Source organism: Salmo salar, chromosome ssa04 (genome assembly GCF_905237065.1).
Source record: "Salmo salar chromosome ssa04, Ssal_v3.1, whole genome shotgun sequence".
Classification (NCBI taxonomy): Eukaryota; Metazoa; Chordata; class Actinopteri; order Salmoniformes; family Salmonidae; genus Salmo; species Salmo salar.
In genome coordinates this window covers 84,943,655-84,960,461 of record NC_059445.1, presented here as the reverse complement: position 1 = coordinate 84,960,461, position 16,807 = coordinate 84,943,655, and the positions used below count along the sequence as shown (strand labels likewise).

General features: G+C 41.9%; 1 protein-coding gene across 1 annotated transcript in view; it reads right to left on the bottom strand.

Annotated features, from left to right (window-relative positions):
- Nucleotides 1-4,393: 4,393 nt before the first annotated feature.
- Nucleotides 4,394-16,807, bottom strand: part of LOC106603997 (reticulon-4 receptor-like 1) — a 127,954-nt gene continuing 115,540 nt past the window's right edge. The window contains exons 2-6 of the mRNA XM_045717432.1: nt 12,722-12,891; nt 12,207-12,491; nt 6,696-6,854; nt 5,899-6,054; nt 4,394-5,637 (exon numbers count right to left, since the gene is read on the bottom strand). Coding sequence (XP_045573388.1) covers nt 5,032-5,637; nt 5,899-6,054; nt 6,696-6,854; nt 12,207-12,491; nt 12,722-12,891 — 1,376 coding nt within the window. The 3' untranslated portion in view covers nt 4,394-5,031. The remainder of the gene's footprint in view (nt 5,638-5,898; nt 6,055-6,695; nt 6,855-12,206; nt 12,492-12,721; nt 12,892-16,807) is intronic.

Below are 16,807 nucleotides of genomic sequence, written 5' to 3'. Positions count from 1 at the left end.
CATGAGGCTATTGGAGAGATGAAATAACCTCTCAACTCCCTTCTTAGCTATCATTGACCTCTGACTTCTGGGCTTTGAGCCTCTTGAGCATCTAGGTTTGCCGTAGGCACTAACCTCTCCCTCTTTCCCCACTGGGCACACACTGGTTGAATCAACATTGTTTCCACATCATTTTAATGAAATTACATTGAACCAACGTGGAAAAGATGTTGAATTGATGTCTGTTTCCCAGTGGGTCTCTACAACTAGAATGGCTGATAAGTATGATAAGTATTCACCCCCCCCCCCCCCCCTGGATTTTCACATTTTGTTGCGTTACAAATTGGAATTGAAAGGGATTTAATTATGATTTTTTTGTTTGTTATTGATCTACACATAATACTCCATAATGTCAAGGTTGAAATGTAATTCTACCAATGTTTACAAAGGAATACAATTTCAATAACTTAAAATATATTAGTTGCATAAGTATTCACCCCCTTTGTTTAGGCAAGTCTAAATTAGTTCAGGATAAAATATGGCTTAAAGATAGAATCCTTAAATTGTTACACATTTTTTGGACTATGGACTACTAACGATATATACCCATTGATTATTGTAGAATGCTTCATGAGCTTAGTTCAATGTTTGTAAATGATGTAAATGTAAACAAACACTGTATAGCCTATAACAAACACTGTATAGCCTCAAAACAAACACTGTATAGCCTCAAAACAAACACTGTATAGCCTCAAAACAAACACTGTATAGCCTCAAAACAAACACTGTATAGCCTCAAAACATGGCTACAACTATCATTTTGAAATCATGGAAGGTCTGTCCATGAATTTGAAAGTCGTTACATTTCTCCATGCCCATCCCTCAGCTTGATTTTTTTTTTTTTTATACCAAAACAGAGGCGGGATAAACACTTTGTTTTTGCGTCAAGGATTCCAGCATTGACAAATCACATAGTAAGTGACATGGACTCACTCTGTGTGAAATAATAGGGGTTGACATGATTTTTTTGAATCGCTACCCCTTCCTCTGTCCCCCAGATATACAACATTTGTAAGATTCCTCAGTCAAGTATTGAATTTGAAGCGCAGATTCGACTACGAAACTAGGGAGCTTTTAGAAAGACTCATAAAGACATGGAGACTGTTTACATAAACAGCACTTTACTGTAGATTAGTTACACTCTTTAATATGGGCACCTGGTAACCTAGAGGTTAAGAGTGTTGGGTCAGTAACACAGTTTAATATGGGCACCTGGTAACCTAGAGGTTAATAAGAGTGTTGGGTCAGTAACGCAGTTTAATATGGGCAGCTGGTAACCTAGAGGTTAATAAGAGTGTTGGGTCAGTAACACAGTTTAATATGGGCAGCTGGTAACCTAGAGGTTAATAAGAGTGTTGGGTCAGTAACACAGTTTAATATGGGCAGCTGGTAACCTAGAGGTTAATAAGAGTGTTGGGTCAGTAACACAGTTTAATATGGGCAGCTGGTAACCTAGAGGTTAATAAGAGTGTTGGGTCAGTAACACAGTTTAATATGGGCAGCTGGTAACCTAGAGGTTAATAAGAGTGTTGGGTCAGTAACACAGTTTAATATGGGCAGCTGGTAACCTAGAGGTTAATAAGAGTGTTGGGTCAGTAACACAGTTTAATATGGGCAGCTGGTAACCTAGAGGTTAATAAGAGTGTTGGGTCAGTAACACAGTTTAATATGGGCAGCTGGTAACCTAGAGGTTAATAAGAGTGTTGGGTCAGTAACACAGTTTAATATGGGCAGCTGGTAACCTAGAGGTTAATAAGAGTGTTGGGTCAGTAACGCAGTTTAATATGGGCAGCTGGTAACCTAGAGGTTAATAAGAGTGTTGGGTCAGTAACGCAGTTTAATATGGGCAGCTGGTAACCTAGAGGTTAATAAGAGTGTTGGGTCAGTAACGCAGTTTAATATGGGCACCTGGTAACCTAGAGGTTAATAAGAGTGTTGGGTCAGTAACACAGTTTAATATGGGCAGCTGGTAACCTAGAGGTTAATAAGAGTGTTGGGTCAGTAACACAGTTTAATATGGGCAGCTGGTAACCTAGAGGTTAATAAGAGTGTTGGGTCGGTAACACAGTTTAATATGGGCAGCTGGTAACCTAGAGGTTAATAAGAGTGTTGGGTCGGTAACACAGTTTAATATGGGCAGCTGGTAACCTAGAGGTTAATAAGAGTGTTGGGTCAGTAACACAGTTTAATATGGGCAGCTGGTAACCTAGAGGTTAATAAGAGTGTTGGGTCAGTAACACAGTTTAATATGGGCAGCTGGTAACCTAGAGGTTAATAAGAGTGTTGGGTCAGTAACACAGTTTAATATGGGCAGCTGGTAACCTAGAGGTTAATAAGAGTGTTGGGTCAGTAACACAGTTTAATATGGGCAGCTGGTAACCTAGAGGTTAATAAGAGTGTTGGGTCAGTAACACAGTTTAATATGGGCAGCTGGTAACCTAGAGGTTAATAAGAGTGTTGGGTCAGTAACACAGTTTAATATGGGCAGCTGGTAACCTAGAGGTTAATAAGAGTGTTGGGTCAGTAACACAGTTTAATATGGGCAGCTGGTAACCTAGAGGTTAATAAGAGTGTTGGGTCAGTAACGCAGTTTAATATGGGCACCTGGTAACCTAGAGGTTAATAAGAGTGTTGGGTCAGTAACGCAGTTTAATATGGACAGCTGGTAACCTAGAGATTAATAAGAGTGTTGGGTCAGTAACACAGTTTAATATGGACAGCTGGTAACCTAGAGGTTAATAAGAGTGTTGGGTCAGTAACACTCTTTAATATGGGCAGCTGGTAACCTAGAGGTTAATAAGAGTGTTGGGTCAGTAACGCAGTTTAATATGGACAGCTGGTAACCTAGAGATTAATAAGAGTGTTGGGTCAGTAACACAGTTTAATATGGACAGCTGGTAACCTAGAGGTTAAGAGTGTTGGGTCAGTAACACAGTTTAATATGGACAGCTGGTAACCTAGAGGTTAATAAGAGTGTTGGGTCAGTAACACTCTTTAATATGGGCAGCTGGTAACCTAGAGGTTAATAAGAGTGTTGGGTCAGTAACACTCTTTAATATGGGCAGCTGGTAACCTAGAGGTTAATAAGAGTGTTGGACCAGTAACACTCTTTAATATGGACAGCTGGTAACCTAGAGGTTAATAAGAGTGTTGGGTCAGTAACGCAGTTTAATATGGGCAGCTGGTAACCTAGAGGTTAATAAGAGTGTTGGGTCAGTAACACAGTTTAATATGGACAGCTGGTAACGTAGAGGTTAATAAGAGTGTTGGGTCAGTAACACTCTTTAATATGGGCAGCTGGTAACCTAGAGGTTAATAAGAGTGTTGGGTCAGTAACACTCTTTAATATGGGCAGCTGGTAACCTAGAGGTTAATAAGAGTGTTGGACCAGTAACACTCTTTAATATGGACAGCTGGTAACCTAGAGGTTAATAAGAGTGTTGGGTCAGTAACGCAGTTTAATATGGGCAGCTGGTAACCTAGAGGTTAATAAGAGTGTTGGGTCAGTAACGCAGTTTAATATGGGCACCTGGTAACCTAGAGGTTAATAAGAGTGTTGGGTCAGTAACGCAGTTTAATATGGGCAGCTGGTAACCTAGAGGTTAATAAGAGTGTTGGGTCAGTAACGCAGTTTAATATGGGCACCTGGTAACCTAGAGGTTAATAAGAGTGTTGGGTCAGTAACTCAGTTTAATATGGGCAGCTGGTAACCTAGAGGTTAATAAGAGTGTTGGGTCAGTAACGCAGTTTAATATGGGCAGCTGGTAACCTAGAGGTTAATAAGAGTGTTGGGTCAGTAACACAGTTTAATATGGACAGCTGGTAACCTAGAGGTTAAGAGTGTTGGGTCAGTAACACAGTTTAATATGGACAGCTGGTAACCTAGAGGTTAATAAGAGTGTTGGGTCAGTAACACTCTTTAATATGGGCAGCTGGTAACCTAGAGGTTAATAAGAGTGTTGGGTCAGTAACACAGTTTAATATGGGCAGCTGGTAACCTAGAGGTTAATAAGAGTGTTGGGTCAGTAACACAGTTTAATATGGGCAGCTGGTAACCTAGAGGTTAATAAGAGTGTTGGGTCAGTAACACAGTTTAATATGGGCAGCTGGTAACCTAGAGGTTAATAAGAGTGTTGGGTCAGTAACACAGTTTAATATGGGCAGCTGGTAACCTAGAGGTTAAGAGTGTTGGGTCAGTAACACAGTTTAATATGGGCAGCTGGTAACCTAGAGGTTAATAAGAGTGTTGGGTCAGTAACACAGTTTAATATGGGCAGCTGGTAACCTAGAGGTTAATAAGAGTGTTGGGCCAGTAACACAGTTTAATATGGGCAGCTGGTAACCTAGAGGTTAAGAGTGTTGGGTCAGTAACACAGTTTAATATGGGCAGCTGGTAACCTAGAGGTTAAGAGTGTTGGACCAGTAACACAGTTTAATATGGACAGCTGGTAACCTAGAGGTTAATAAGAGTGTTGGGTCAGTAACACAGTTTAATATGGACAGCTGGTAACCTAGAGGTTAATAAGAGTGTTGGGCCAGTAACACAGTTTAATATGGGCAGCTGGTAACCTAGAAGTTAATAAGAGTGTTGGGTCAGTAACACAGTTTAATATGGGCACCTGGTAACCTAGAGGTTAATAAGAGTGTTGGGCCAATTGACATTTTAGGGATGTTTTTCTAGTATGGCAACACCGTGTTAGGGTGACATTATCATCATGGCTGAGGTATCCTCTCAGGTGATATGGCTGTAGTAGTGCTCTTACTCTTGGATTCTCAATTGAATCAATCACACAATCAGAACCCTAGAGGTGAGACTGATACTCCCCTATATGACATCATCAAAGAGCGACGAGTAATTCCCCTGGCTCTCAACAGAGTACACTTCAATACACACCTCAGTGTAGGAACCAGAGCTGGTCAGTCACGGGTGTGTGTTCTGAACTGTACTGTAGGGTGTTGTTGATAGAACATTAGCTACATGTAAACCCAGTCTCAGCTGAGTGACAGCAGCACAGCCAACAGGATGCAGAGAAAAGTCCCAGCGGGGCAGGACGCCACGTTACTATTGGCTCTCTTGACCCCACTGGGCGGGCCAACTGATGTCCTGGGGACACACTTGTTCTTCCTGCGAGGGGGGACGGAGGGGTTGTATTTATTTCCTCCAGGGGTGTAGTCCTCCTCCTCCCTCAGTACCTGCACCTCGTTCTGACCACCCTTGCCACCCTTTCCCTTGCGGCCCCGGGTACAGTTCCTGTGACTCCCCTTGGGCGGCCTGGGAAGGGGTAAGGGTAGGGGCGAAGGGGATGGCTCCCAGTTGTTCTGGTCCCTGTGTGGGAGGTGTGGGTGCTGGTGGTGGTTATGCCGGTGCTTGTGGTTCCTGTGATGGAGTCGATGGTGCTCGTCTTTCGTCTGGGACTCCCCCAGCTCGGCCTCCCCGCCTACGACCCCTCCTCCCCGGGCTTCTCCCGCTGAACAGCTGGGTAGGTCCTCTTTCCTCAGGCCCTTCAGGTCCCGGCCCTGGAGCTCAGGAGGGGAAACGCACTCCAGCACCGACGTAGAGCCCCGGAAACGCCGCAGCCAGTCCCACAGTGGCAGAGCCTGGATAATGATAATAATACGTTTTAATAATTTAATAATAGACAATCAATTTCATTTAATAATGCACGCCTTTCAAAACACCCAAAGGACAGATACATTAAAGTACAATAAAACAAAATGAAACAAAGTGCAATTAAAATCAATCAAAATTTCACATGAAACAAGCACAAAAGGGGAGATAGTCAGAATATGGTCTATCATGGAAAGTATATTGACAGGCTGAAAACCAAGGTGTGTGTTAGTTGTGTTATTGGAATCCACCTTGCAGTCACACTCCCAGGGGTTGTTGTTGAGTCTGAGGTACTCCAGGGCAGACAGCAGAACCAGGCTGGCTCCAGACAGCTCAGTCAGAGAGTTGTTGAACAGGTAGAGGGTAGTGAGGCGACTCAGGTCGTGGAAGGCCAGACGGTGGACCCACTGCATTAGATCAGATTAGAAAACATTGATGCTAAATGCCATATTAATATCCTCAACTATTCTATATTATTTTCTGTACTTGATTAAATTAATTTAGCGACTATGAACATACAGACAAAATCCCCATTCCAATAGGAAGAGCAACAGACCAGCAATAGACAGTAGGCAAAATATAAAAATCCCTGGTGATGAAGTGCAATGTAGTTCAACATCTTATCAAAGTGAAAGAGTTCTTGGCACCGGTGGTCCTGATTTTGGGGTGTCTGGTGGGCTGGCTGATGGTCTTCACTTTGGGGTGTCTGGTGGGCTGGCTGGTGGTCCTGACATTAGGGTGTCTGGTGGGCTGGCTGATGGTCTTCACTTTAGGGTGTCTGGTGGGCTGGCTGGTGGTCCTGACTTTAGGGTGTCTGGTGGGCTGGCTGATGGTCTTCACTTTAGGGTGTCTGGTGGGCTGGCTGGTGGTCCTGACTTTAGGGTGTCTGGTGGGCTGGCTGGTGGTCCTGACTTTAGGGTGTCTGGTGGGCTGGCTGGTGGCCCTGACATTAGGGTGTCTGGTGGGCTGGCTAGCCTAGCGGTAATTCTGCAGACTCCAGTACACAGCTTCAGTGTTTTTAAAAAGAAAGACTTCGGGGTGTCTGTACCTGTAGCCGGTTCTGGTGTAGTAAGAGGCGGTCCAGGACTCCCAGCCCCCTAAAGGTGTTCTGGTGGAGGGACCAGAGCTTGTTGCCATGGAGGAAGAGGTGGGTGAGGTTAAGCAGGTCCACAAACAGATCATCTTCCAGGAACTCCAACTGGTTGTCCTGATGAGGGATGAGGGGGAGGGATGGGAGAAGTGGGGAGAGAAATACAGATGTAGTATCTTAATTTGATCACTCTGTTGTCAGAAAAATCAAAAAGTACCGTAGTAGTAACATAAATTCCCTGAAACCCACAGCCGATCTAAACTAATTTAGCATTTGAATGATATATAAAATCAAATCCTCCTGCTGCAGGATACATTTTCTCCTGTGGAGAAACTAGTCAAATTAAGATCTGTTTACAGTGCCTTTGGAAAGTATTCAGACCCCTTGACTCTTTCCACATTTTGTTACGTTACAGCCTTATTCTAAAATGAATTAAGAAAAAAGAAATCCTCAGCAATCTACACACAATATCCCATAATGACATCACAGTACCCCATAATGACATCACAATATCCCATAATGACATCACAATACCCCATAATGACATCACAATACCCCATAATGACATCACAATACCCCATAATGACATCACAATATCTCATAATGACAAAGTGAAAAAAAAGCTTTTAGAATAAAGAAAAAACAAACAGAAGAAACACCAGAAATATCTAATTTGCCCTTTGCTATGAGACTCCAAATTGAGCTCAGGGGCATCCTTTTCCAATTGATCATCCTTAAGATGTTTCTACAACTTGATTGGAGTCCACCTGTGGTATATTCAATTGATTGGACATGATTTGGAAAGGCACACACCTGTCTATGTAACGTCCCACAGTTGACAGTGCATGTCAGAGCAAAAACCAAGCCGTGAGGTCGAAGGAATTGTCCGTAGAGCTCAGAGACAGGATTGTGTTGAGACACAAATCTGGGGAAGGGTACCATAACGTTTCTGCATTATTAAGCGTCCCCAAGTACACAGTGGCCTCCATCATTCTTAAATGGAAGAAGTTGGGAACCACCAAGACTCTTCCTAGAGATGGCTGCCTGGCCAAACTGACCAATCAGGGGGAGAAGAGGCCTGGTCAGGGAGGTGACCAAGAACCTAATGGTCACTCCTACAGAGCTCTAGAGTTCCTCTGTGGAGATGGGAGAACCTTCCAGAAGGACAACCATCTGTGCAGCACTCCACCAATCAGGCCTTTATGGTAAAATGGCCAGATTGTCACGTCCTGATCAGTAAAAGGGTATTTTGTAATTGTAGTTTGGTCAGGACGTGGCAGGGGGTGTTTGTTTAGAGTGTCTCGGGGTTTGTTGGTCTATGTGTTTACGTAAGAGGGGTGTTTGTTTAGAGTGTTCCGGGGTTTTTGGTCTATGTTCTATGTTAGTGTATTTCTATGTTCAGTCTAGTCTTTCTATTTCTATGTTTAGGGTTTGTTGATTGACCTTCAATTGGAGGCAGCTGTTCCTCGTTGCCTCAGATTGAAGGTCCTATGTATAGGGGTGTATGTGCTATGGGGGTTTGTGGGTAGTTGTTTCCTGTTTTGTGTCTGTGCACCTGACAGGACTGTTTAGTGTCGTTCGTTGTTTTGTATACGTGATTTGTTTGTTTTTCCTTCTTTTGATTTAATAAAGAAGATGAGTTTACACGTTCCCGCTGCACCTTGGTCTAATCCTTACGACGCCCATTACACAGATGGAAGCCACTCCTCAGTAATGACAGCCCTCTTTGGCGTTTGCCAAACGGCACCTAAAGACTCTCAGACCATGAGAAACAAGATTATCTGGTCTGATGAAACCAAGATTGACCTCTTTGGCCTGAATGCCAAGTGTCACGTCTGGAGGAAACCTGGCACCATCCCAATGGTGAAGGATGTTTTTCAGCAGCAGGGACTGGGAGACTAGTCAGGATTGAGGCAAAGATGAACGGAGCAAAGTACAGAGAGATCCTTGATGAATACCTGCTCCAGTGCGCTCAGGACCTCAGACTGGGGCGAAGGTTTTCCATCCAACAGGACAACAACCCTAAGCACTGTCGTGGCTTTGGCATCATTAAATTGAAGACTGTAATTTTATCAAATCAATTCTCTGAACTTATTATTACGTGATTAAACGAATCATGTAAATGTAATTAACTAGGAAGTCGGGGCACCAAGGAAAATCTTCAGATTACAAAGTTATAATATTCCTAATATAACTTTTCAGATATTTTAATATCTGATCAATTAGTCTTCGAATTAATGAATTATTCTTTACCTCACGTTAGTCTCATTCCAAACATCGTAAGTTGTCGGTTATCTGCACAAACCCAGTCTTCACTATGATTCATCTATACATCAATTGTCTTAATCATTTATTTACTAAATAAGTAAAAAAATCACAGAAATGCATAGAAAATAAACAGTAGTTATGGTTACAAGGAAATGATAGGGGATGTTCCCTAGGCTAAACCGATATGGCGGCTTGGTGGACAAAGGAAAGTGGGTGTGGACTGAGAAGGGCGCGAAAGACAAAAGTCACTACACAGTTGATAATTATAATAATTGAAATGCTAATCCTTCGCACATGAACGCTCACTCATTCAGAAATGTTCTTATAGAATAGATGTTTCGGCGGTTGTCGGGTCTTCGCATTCAATGGTACATAATTCCTAGCTACAGACTAGTAATTAGTATCGAAGAGTTGTTCTTATTCTGTCGGAATCGATAGTCTCAGAGTTTCAACAACCATTACAACCTTAGCTTTATACTGAGATTCTTGTGGTCTCTACTCAAACCTTAGCACCCACAGCTGACCGAGGAAGGAAACAAAGAGATCTAAAGAGGATTTCTCTTGGGAAATGGGTTTATTTCGGAACAGTAAAAAAACTGTAAAAAAGTCTCTCCCATGATGCCAGATCGATGTCTGTGCTCATGGGGGCGGGCCAATGACTTAGTGAAACTTTAAACAGAAATACAATTCTCTCACATTAATAACGGTTCAACATCACCTTACATAATTTCACAAATAGTTTCATCTTTACTCGTTCATTTTATACAATAATTAGAATCAAACCTCATAACGGAGGCTCCTGTAGAAACAGAGTTATGGTAATGTGGCTGTATTGTCTTTCCTGAGGTCACAATCATAAAACAAAACTGACCAGTTCGTAGCTGGATTCTCCACCGACCGTTTACACATACTCCAAAATATGAATATTGTTCAGTTCTCAAGTTCTGTGAGGTAGAAGAAGTTCCTTTGTTCTCTCTATGTGTCTCTTTCTGCGTGGCCATGGCCATGAGGGAGAGAGTCTCCTCTAGGAATATATGACCTGAGATAACAGAACCTGGGTGTAAGAGGAAGAGAGGGGAAAGGAACTCGCTGTACCCAAAGAGGGCCACGTCATGACAGCACACAGCCAAAACAACACAGGAGTGGCTTCAGGACAAGTTTCTGAATGTCCTTGAGTGGCCCAGCCAGACCCCGGACTTGAACCCAATTGAACATCTCTGAAGAGACCTGAAAATAGCTGTGCTGCGATGCTCCCCATCCAACCTGACAGAGCTTGAGAGGATCTGCAGAGAAGAATGGGAGAAACTCCCCAAATACAGGTGTGTTAAGCTTGTATCATCAAACCCAAGAAGACTCGAAGATGTAATTACTGCCAAAGGTGCTTCAACAAAGTACTGAGTAATGGGTCTGAATACTTATGTAAATGTGATATTTCAGTTTTGGTTTTAATTAACAAAACATTTTTAAAAGCCTGTTTTTGCTTTGTCATTATGAGTTATTGTGTTCAGATTGATGAGGGGGAAAAAACTATTTAACCTGTTGGGGCTAGGGGGCAGTATTTTCACAGCCGGATAAAAAACGTACCCGAATTAAACTGGTTACTACTCTTGCCCAGAAACGAGAATATGCATATAATTAGTAGATTTGGATAGAAAACACTCTAAAGTTTCTAAAACTGTTTGAATGGTGTCTGTGAGTATAACAGAACCCATATGGCAGGCAAAAACCTGAAAAGATTCCATGCAGGAAGTGGCCTGTCTGACAATTTGTAGTCCTTCTGTTGCATCTCTATCGAAATTACAGCATCTTTGCTGTTACGTGACACTTTCTAATGCTTCCATTGGCTCTCTAAAGCCCTCAGAAAGCGGAATGACATGTCTCCTGTCTCTGGGCAAAGTACAGCAGCAGAGTTTGTAAGTGGCCTGCCTGGGGACAGTGACCCTGGAGATGCGCATTCACGAGACTTCGCCACTTTTTTATTTCACTCTTTGAATGAATACAACGTTGTCCGGTTGGAATATTATCGCTATTTTACGAGAAAAATAGCATAAAAATTGATTTTAAACAGCGTTTGACATGCTTCTAAGTACGGTAATGGAATATTTTGAATTTTCTTGTCACGAAATGCGCTCACGCGTTACCCTTCGGATAGTGACCTGAACGCATGAACAAAACGGAGGTATTTGGACATAACTATGGATTATTTGGAACCAAAACAACATTTGTTGTTGAAGTAGAAGTCCTGGGAGTGCATTCTGACAAAGAACAGCAAAGGTAATTTTTCTAATAGTAATTCTGAGTTTAGGTTGTCCCAAACTTGGTGGGTGTCAAATTAGCTAGCCGTGATGGCTGAGCTATGTACTCAGAATATTGCAAAATGTGCTTTCGCCGAAAAGCTATTTTAAAATCGGACATAGCGTTTGCATAAAGGAGTTCTGTATCTATAATTCTTAAAATAATTTATGTATTTTGTCAACGTTTATCATGAGTAATTTAGTAAATTCACCGGAAGTTTTCCTTGGGTATGCTAGTTCTGAACATCACATGATGTTGAACTTGATTGAACAAAACATGCATGTATTGTATAACATAATGTCCTAGGCGTGTCATCTGATGAAGATCATCAAAGGTTAGTGCATGCATGTATTGTATAACATAATGTCCTAGGAGTGTCATCTGATGAAGATCATCAAAGGTTAGTGCTGCATTTAGCTGTAGTTTTGTTTTTTTGTGACATATATACTTGCTTTGAAAATGTCTGTGTGATTATTTTTGGCTGGGTACTCTCCTGACATAATGTAATGTTTTGCTTTCGCTGTAAAGCCTTTTTGAAATCGGACAACGTGGTTGGATTAACGAGAGTCTTATCTTTCAAATGGTGTAAAATATTCGTATGTTTGAGAAATTGAAGTTATAGCATTTTTGAGGTATTTGTATTTCGCGCCACGCGATTCCACTGGCTGTTGACTAGAGTGAGACGCTAACGTCCCACTGGCCCAGAGAGGTTAATCAATTTTAGAACAAGACTGTAACCTGACAAAATGTGGAAAAACTCAACGGGTCTGAATACTTCTGCTTATATAGAAAGTAGTATGTGGTATCAGGTTTGTGTTCACTGGATTATAGTTGTCTTCTCACTGTAGCCATGATGTGTGTAGCTAGCTATCTAATATCGCTACGATTTCTATTCTATTCCCCTACCTGCAGATAGAGGTACTGCAAGCTGCTGAGCCCCTGGAAGATCCCCGGCGGCAAGCTGAGCAGCCCACAGTGGTAGAGGTGCAGGGCGTGCAGCCGGCCTAGGCCCTGGAAGGTGTCTGAAGCCAGGGCCCTCAGGTGACGGTTGTCTCCCAGGTCCAGCTCCTCCAAGCGGGCAAAGCCATGAAAGGTGGAGGCCTGGATGTAAGAGATGTTGTTGGAGTAGAGCCACAGCATGATCGTGGTGGGGCTGAAGTGGCCTCGCAGCAGACGCTGGATCTTGTTGTTCTGGAAGAATGGACAGAAACAAAGGATGGGAACGCTGCTTAAGGGTGTGGATGTGGCTCTTTGGAAACCGGATGGCAACATTGACGGACAGCAACATTGGAAATTATAATTAGACAAAACTATTCCAGAAAGAAGAAGAAGTCCAAGACACTCAGCATTTTAAAAAAAAGAATACAAAGGCTTTTTAATTTCCTAGACTACATATGGTTGAGTAATCAACTGGTTCTTACCTGCAGGAAGACCCTCTCACTCTGGGCTGGAATCTCCTCTGGGACAGACAGAAAGTTATGTGCCTGACAGGATACGGTGCTGGGAGAGGTGTAGCAGATACAGTCCCTGGGACAGGGGGAGGAGAGGTCCAGGCCGCACAGGACGAGGAGCAGCTCTACACCTCCAGAACCTGACAGACGAAAGAGGAAGTTAGTTGGGACACAGCACCAGCAACACAACTTCAGAGAGGAGAGCCATTTTTGGGGGGAAAACTTTTATTGGCACTACTACTGTCAAGTAAGCTGGTACCAAAATGAAAGAGAGAGAGGGCAGAGAGGAGGGGAATATGGCAGAGAGGAGGGGAACATGGCAGAGAGGAGGGGAACATGGCAGAGAGGAGGGGAACATGGCAGAGAGGAGGGGAATATGGCAGAGTGTAGGAATAGAGGAATGGAACAACAGAGAGAGAGAGAGAAAGAGAGGTAGCATAGAGAAAGAGAGAGCATAGAGAGAGAGAAAAATAGAGAGAGAGAGACAGAAGTAATTGTATTGTGTGTATATTTATGAGGGGGAAAAAACATTTTAATCCATTTTTGAATAAGGCTGTAACATAACAAAATGTGGAAAAAATCTAAGGGCCTGAATACTTCCCGAATGCACTGTATAGGTAACATTACACAGTAAAAATGACGGAGTAAATTAAGTCTATTTGAAGAAAATGTTAACATTTGGTCCCTGTCCAAAAAGAGTAAAACGTACTCTGGAAACAAATTCATTTTTTTTGCTCAATTTAGTGTTGAAATTTTACTCTGCATCATTGCTTTTCACTCTGTACAGTATACATTTTTAAATAACTATGTCACTTTTTATTTATTTTTTACTCTCTGCAGTGTTGTTCAGTATTGTAGAGTTAATTGTAGAGAGTAATGTTTACTCCTACAAGTGTCATTACAAATTCACTCTGACTCATAGTACTAAATACATTGAGTCTGATCAGGGTAAACAGAGACATTATATTACTACCATAAATCAGTCAACACAAAAATATTACAATAAGAGGATATGCCAAAAACAGCTCAAACAGTACTTGCATTTGTGCACAATCTTTGAAATAATAAATAAGCAGCACGGGAACCACAAACAAACTGGAATCATCAGCACCATATGACACCTGTATGTCGATATGCTTTGTGATAGAAAAGATGTTCAACCACCAACAACACGGGGTCCCTTTCTGGTCCGTACAACTTCGTACGGACATGTTGAAAGACTCGTTGTGTATAAAGCAAAGGTAACCGGCAGTACGTTGGCATCTTTTACAAGAATACACTGGAATTTTGTGAAATATTGGCATCTCGCAATGAACTTTAAGACAAACAACCAAATCTGAACGGTATTTCTGTAACATTTCCTTGATGTTTGGACCCATTTTACACTCCAACTCCTGGAAGAAGGCATCCTAACTCTATCTAGCTTCTTCCATTGCATCAGATTCAAGGACATCATTTTCCCTGGACCAATATCCAATCTAAGTAAAATGTTTGCCAGTTGTTGCCATGGCACTTTGGTGTTTCTTGGCCAATGTTTTAGTTGTGTTTTCAAAGCTTTTTCACTTAAAAAAAAAATGTATAAGTGCTTTGCTTCATAGTGCATACGCCAGCTATGGAGAATTGGCCTGATTTTCAGAATACATCGTACAATGATGGTTTGGTTTATAACCTTTTTCCAGGAAACAAATTCTTAAACAATCTGTGGGTGTTCTGCAATCAAGTGCTTCAAAATAGACTGTAATACTATCTGATAACACTGGAGAAAATACAATGTGATCAAATGCCAGTATTGATCATTTGGAGACACCAAGCCACCAACGATAAGTGGGTAGACTGCATAGTAGACACCAAGACTGAATGGCATTGAAGTCCAAATCATTGGAACACAGACTTCACTGCTGGGCTCTATTTGCTTCTTTCCATATAACCATAGTTGAAGCTCTGAATTCTCATTTCTTTTGAAGTGAAATGCTTGTTTTGCAAGTGCTGTTGTAGCAGTTTCACCTCAAAGTGCCCTCCACGATGTCATGCACGATATCAATTGAAACATTCTCACTTGTATGAAAGTACTGTAATTGTCACGCTGGTATAAATGATTCAGGAGACAGGCGCAGGAATGCGTAACAGGGTGTTTTATTACGCCCCAAATTACGGCGTGCTGTGTAAAGGCACGGGGACGAAGACCAAACAAACACGTAACAAAAACACAGGGTTGAAACCCAAACAAAAGCATGAGGAGTACCTCGAATAAATACCTCAATCACACAATGATCATCAAACGGGACGAGACCCGTAATCATCTGCGCAGTACATGTGACACGAGAGCCAAAACAACACAGCACAGGTACTCACACGCACCAACGGACATAGTAACAATAATCAACCCCATTCCACTTTGGAGAGGCATTTCGTAAAGTAAATGGCACCCAATGTATGTATGCCACGCTTCGCACCAAGGGGATTAGCAGTTTCAAAGTTGTCGTACAAGAGTTGAATTCATATTGTATGTTTCTCTTCTGAGAATAGAGCATGAGTCTCTTCTGAGAATAGAGCATGACTCTCTTCTGAGAATAGAGCATGAATCTCTTCTGAGAATAGAGCATCAAATCAAATCAAATCAAATGTATTTATATAGCCCGTCGTACATCAGCTGATATCTCTAGTGCTGTACAGAAACCCAGCCTAAAACCCCAAACAGCAAGCAATGCATGTGAAAGAAGCACGGTGGCATGAGTCTCTTCTGAGAATAGATCATGAGTCTCTTCTGAGAACAGAGCATGAGTCTCTTCTGAGAATAGAGCATGAGTCTCTTCTGAGAACAGAGCATGAATCTCTTCTGAGAATAGAGCATGAATCTCTTCTGAGAATAGAGCATGAATCTCTTCTGAGAATAGAGCATGAATCTCTTCTGAGAATAGAGCATGACTCTCTTCTGAGAATAGAGCATGAGTCTCTTCTGAGAACAGAACATGAGTCTCTTCTGAGAACAGATCATGAGTCTCTTCTGAGAATAGAGCATGAGTCTCTTCTGAGAATAGAGCATGAATCTCTTCTGAGAATAGAGCATGAATCTCTTCTGAGAATAGAGCATGAGTCTCTTCTGAGAATAGAACATGGTTCTTAAAGATCCATCACGCAGGTCAAAGTAGACTTTCTTTGGGACCATCCACAGGCTTCCACATTTAATTTATGTGTGCATATTTTTTTGTAAATAGACTCTAAACGTCAACAAAATGGGTATGTACATGAATGTATCTGTAACAATAGCCTGGTCATATGTTCCAGTGATTCCATTGCATCGCGTGTCAAATCTTGAGTCAAGAACATATCCAACTGGATCTACAGTTTCCCTCTTCTCTGAGAAATATTGAAACATTTGTTTTCAGAATTCAATACACTGAAATGATTTTCTATTTGCCCAAAACACTGGATCCGTCTATATCATTGTTGCCAGTTTCCTGTAAAGACAGACACTTCTTCACTGACTGTTTAGCTTGACTGTGGATATCATCAACTACCTCTTCCACATAACTAGCTAAAGCCTTTACTGTTGTTTCCCCCGCTCCCGCTGCTTTGAGTTGAGCTATTGTTGCGGCACAATTATCCACAACACTCTTATTATAGAGCTGAATCACAATTATCCACAATACTCGTATTATACAGAGCTGAATCACAATGTGAGCTTAGCGCTGGCACATCACCAAAACTGTTAGCAGCGGTAGAGGGGCTTCCACCATCATTATCAGAAATTGCTTCGGTAAGCTCTCCATGTGCCTTGTTAAGATGCTTTCTACATACTGATACATGTGAAGAACCAAACTGACTTTAAAAAAATGCAGCAATTTCCACTGGACAAAGAACATGGATTAAATGCAGCTGTTTTTACATGGCTATTTGCCTGGCGGCATTTGCAAATAAAACAAAACATTTCAGTGTCTCAAACAGATCTGTTTAATGCAACATTCTGTCCCTCAGCTCTGCTACCGCGGGATTCGCCTTAGTTGTATAAACGTCAATGTCGTAGATTGTCGTTTGTAGAAAAGTGTTCAAGTTTGC